Here is a 3,912-nt window from a genome sequence, read left to right as displayed (position 1 = left end):
AAGTAGGATATAAATAGCGGTTCTGCTGCCCCCGCGCACCTCCCCCCCGCCCTAGTCTCGTCCCTGTCTCATCCTTCTACTACGTCATGTCTCGTCCTTCCCCCCCACCCGCCCACGTATCGTCCTTCTACACCGTCATGTCTCGTCCTTCCCCCCCTACCCCGCCCACGTCTCGTCCTTCTACACCATCATGTCTCGTCCTCCCCCCAACCACCCCGCCCTCGTCTCGTCCTTCTACTACGTCATGTCTCGTCCTTCCCCCCCTACCCCGCCCACGTCTCGTCCTTCTACACCGTCATGTCTCGTCCTTCCCCCCTCCCACCACCCCGCCCTCGTCTCGTCCTTCTACTACGTCACCGTATGTCTCGTCCTTCTGCCCCGTCGCCGTATGGATCGTCCTCCCCCCACGCACATCTCCACCCTCACCACCACCTGTTGTCATATATATAATTGTACATAGCATATTATTGTACATAGCATATTATTGTACATGGCATATTATTGTACACATCATATTATTGTATACATATATGATTTTTACATGCAATCTGTATATATTAAAGCCCTTATCCCTACCTAATAATTTTCACCCCCACCTAATAATGTCTCGAATTTAACAAACACTTACCCCTGCATGTGCAGACCATCATTCAGTCTATCTTCAGCCTTATACTATTTAACACTTGCACTTCGCGACCGTCCTCTAAGTCTTTTTTCAGTGTTTATTATTTTTATAAGTGATTTAATATGGCTGGCTCAATCGCTGATAACACTTCCTTCTACAAAAAGAAGACATATACTTATGTACCACCGTCACCACCAGCTGAACTCATTGATTCTTTAAGCTATACAATCGACTTTGCAGCCCGTAAGTTTTTACAAATCGGTATTGATCCTAGTGAAAAATTTCAAGTCGTTGTTCATGTGTTAACTTCTTCTCGGTATGTGCTTATTACTGTTGATCTTATGAAAAAAATATTCTCATATATGGGAATATATTATCGTTCATATTAGCCACACCACATAAGTATAAGCGAATAATATTTTATGAAGATGAAAAAAATAAACTATCGAGTATGATGTACAGCGGTGAAAATGTACTAGTTATGGAAGCAAAAAATCGTGAGGGCTGCAGAGTGTTGTTGAATCGGGCGGATCTTATGCGTCTTCAATATCTTGAAAAATGTATATTCGAGACCATCGTGCGAAAAGAAGTATTTTCCGTTCCGTTAGTTATGAAACAATATCATGAGATTGTTCAGTACATAGACAAGAAATGCGCTCAACAAAAATCATCGCCGAATAATGTTCATGATATGGTAATTTTCATTAAGAACATACAAGTCGATGGAGTAGTTAAATCTATACCAAACTTCAGTAATCAAATACAGATGTGTGCAGCTGAACAATTATCCGAATCTTTGCTGAACCAGAGAGCGAACAACTCACACGAGGTAATTAAAAAAATATATTATACCTTAAATAACAATATTTAATAATTTTTTTTTTTTTTTTTAGTTTTTTAATAAAACGAGGATTATTTCACCTATCTCATCGCCTACACCTATGTCGCCACCTGTTTTGTTGTCACCACCGCCATCACCGATTTATGCAATAAAATCATCATTTGATGAAAACGATGGACCGTCATTTTTCAATATGCAACCATTATCGGAAACGGGTGACTTCGATTCCGCCGTATCGGAATTGCATTTAGTAAGACGTAAACTATTTTAATTTTGTGTTATTTTGTGTAAAATAAAAAAACATTATATATATAAAAAAAGTTTTTTCATTTATTAATATTAAGTTTTACATTACAATAAGATATTTATTTACAATAAAATAAAATAAAAATAAAATAATTATTAATATTAAGTTTCGCAATAAATATTTACAAGGTTCTTTAATATTTATAATAAAAAAAAAAATATTTACAAAATAATATTTACAAGGTTCTCACTTCACCATTAAATGGATTATAAGTTATAATTTGGTCATGTAATATTAAACAATAAGCTGAAGTGGAAGCAGGAAACGGTGTATCGGTTTCAATTTCAATCCTGAGGTCGACAGTTGGCGTTTTTACGTTATCGTTCTGTCTGCTCATGTCAACAATTATAATCGGAGATAGATTTTTGAAATCAGATCTGGACAACAGAGGTGTAACATTATCATGTCCATAGTAAGATTTTTGAAACTCAGTGTATGCGTGGTATAATGTACCGATCTTATTCTTGGTAAAGTCGCATTGGAAATCTTCATAGGGAAATACTTCAGCGTTTAAATAAACTTTCAAGTTTTTAATTTTACAATGGTCAAAAAATGACATTGATTTATTTGAGCTATTTTTCCTATCAGTTTGAAATCCAATGATGACATATCGCGGTTTTTCCAATTTGTTAGATGTTTTTACTTTCCAAGAATGCGATGTGTTTTGAGGTAGAAACGGATACTCACACAACTCCCACGATCTAAACGCACAAGTTAGGGGCTTTTGATTGTTTACAACTTTCAACAATTTAATTTTTTCTTTATCACTGACTTTTACAATAGGCATTCTCCACAATATTTTTGTTATGTTTATTTTAACGTCTTTTAGTTTAGATGCGTCTGTGACAACTTTATTGTTTTTGTACTGCTTGATAGCATTTATATCTATCGAAGCTCTATTTAATATAAGTTGTTGATTGCAGTTTATTAAAATACGTTTATAATCTTCGCGAAAACCAAACAAATCTTTAAGAGCAATACAACCGTTAAACATATCACCTTCAATAAAATCTTTATTAATATTTTCAATGTCATTATCCCAAGCAGCGTTATGATGTGATGTAATATTCGATTTATTATAAGAGCAATATCCTTTTAATGTGGTTGTTATACCTGGATTAGCGAGTTTTTTAATTTGAATACCGTTTATTTCGTATTTCATTTCGGAGAAAAGAAATGCAAGTCCGTTGTTTATAAATCGAATGTCGTCAGTTATTTCTGCAGGTTTGGTTATTGTTCCTTCGATGTAAATATAACTCTCACACGGTAGAGTATAAGACTCTGTGTTATGTAAAGCGATACGCACTTCATCGTTATTGGAGAGGGCTGACGTAGAATAAGGTAAAAACGAGTGATATTCAATTTGAGTTATTCTGCAATCATCGGTGTATCCAGCCGTGACATCTAAATACACATCGTCCATATTAAATAGCGTTTAACGAACGTAAAAAAGCTAATTTTTTTGCTGTTAGACAATGTCGAAGCACTCTCTGTTTCGAATTTTTCTTTAGAGTTGTTGTCTTGTTAGTGTTATTAACACGACTAACGGGTTTTACATATGTAGTCCTATATATATTATGAAATTGTATCGCCATTTTATCACAAGTCTTGAATTAATAACCGTATCGATATCGGTTCTCCTCGTAGATCGACTAACTCGTTGTTTTGATTTTTTAAAGTTATACTCGCATGTGTTATAGATGTAGAATTAAGAGGATAAAATACCAAATGTGTTGGAACCTCTATTATTTTATATCCCGAGGTACATTTGAATAAAACTCGTGTATTGTATGGCACTGCTTTCCGTTGTTGAATGAACCCATAACTAGGTTTGATTCGATATATATACAATTTGTCTTTGTAATATTTACCAGCGTATCCGATTCGTGATGAACGTTAGCATTATATATACGATTTTTGAAACCCAACAATTGTCTTATATTGTTAGGCATGGTAAAATCCACAGTTTCGTTACAAATCATTGAACATTTTAATGTATTATTATCTGCTCTAAGCTCGAATAATGTATCCGTATTATGTAATAATTGTTTTATTACCATTTCCATTTCTGACAACTCATAAGAGCCTGTAGGTATTGTATAGCTAACAAGTGCACCATTATAAATAAAACCTATTTTA

General features: G+C 34.8%; 2 protein-coding genes across 2 annotated transcripts; one reads left to right on the top strand and one right to left on the bottom strand.

Moving 5' to 3' along the window:
• Positions 1-1,106: 1,106 nt before the first annotated feature.
• Positions 1,107-1,737, top strand: LOC126553700 (uncharacterized). Its single transcript, XM_050208831.1, has 2 exons — positions 1,107-1,454; positions 1,519-1,737. Exons 1-2 carry the CDS (start codon positions 1,107-1,109, stop codon positions 1,735-1,737), a joined length of 567 nt encoding a protein of 188 aa, XP_050064788.1.
• A 211-nt stretch (positions 1,738-1,948) lies between these two features.
• LOC126553699 (uncharacterized) lies at positions 1,949-3,196 on the bottom strand. The gene has a single exon (XM_050208830.1). The coding sequence runs from the start codon at positions 3,194-3,196 to the stop codon at positions 1,949-1,951; it is 1,248 nt and encodes a 415-aa protein (XP_050064787.1).
• Between the last annotated feature and the right edge of the window lie 716 nt (positions 3,197-3,912).

The sequence above is a fragment of the Aphis gossypii genome, unplaced genomic scaffold, assembly GCF_020184175.1.
Source record: "Aphis gossypii isolate Hap1 unplaced genomic scaffold, ASM2018417v2 Contig00305, whole genome shotgun sequence".
Lineage (NCBI taxonomy): Eukaryota > Metazoa > Arthropoda > Insecta > Hemiptera > Aphididae > Aphis > Aphis gossypii.
Note: the sequence above shows the minus strand (reverse complement) of the source record. Positions and strands in the feature narration are given on the sequence as shown.

Excerpts from the sequence above, each read along its gene's own strand:
- LOC126553699 (XM_050208830.1), bottom strand. The coding sequence starts at position 3,196 with ATGGACGATGTGTATTTAGATGTCACGGCTGGATACACCGATGATTGC.
- LOC126553700 (XM_050208831.1), top strand. The coding sequence starts at position 1,107 with ATGGAAGCAAAAAATCGTGAGGGCTGCAGAGTGTTGTTGAATCGGGCG. Across the intron at positions 1,455-1,518 it reads GAGCGAACAACTCACACGAG|TTTTTTAATAAAACGAGGAT; the intron begins GTAATTAAAAAA and ends TTTTTTTTTTAG.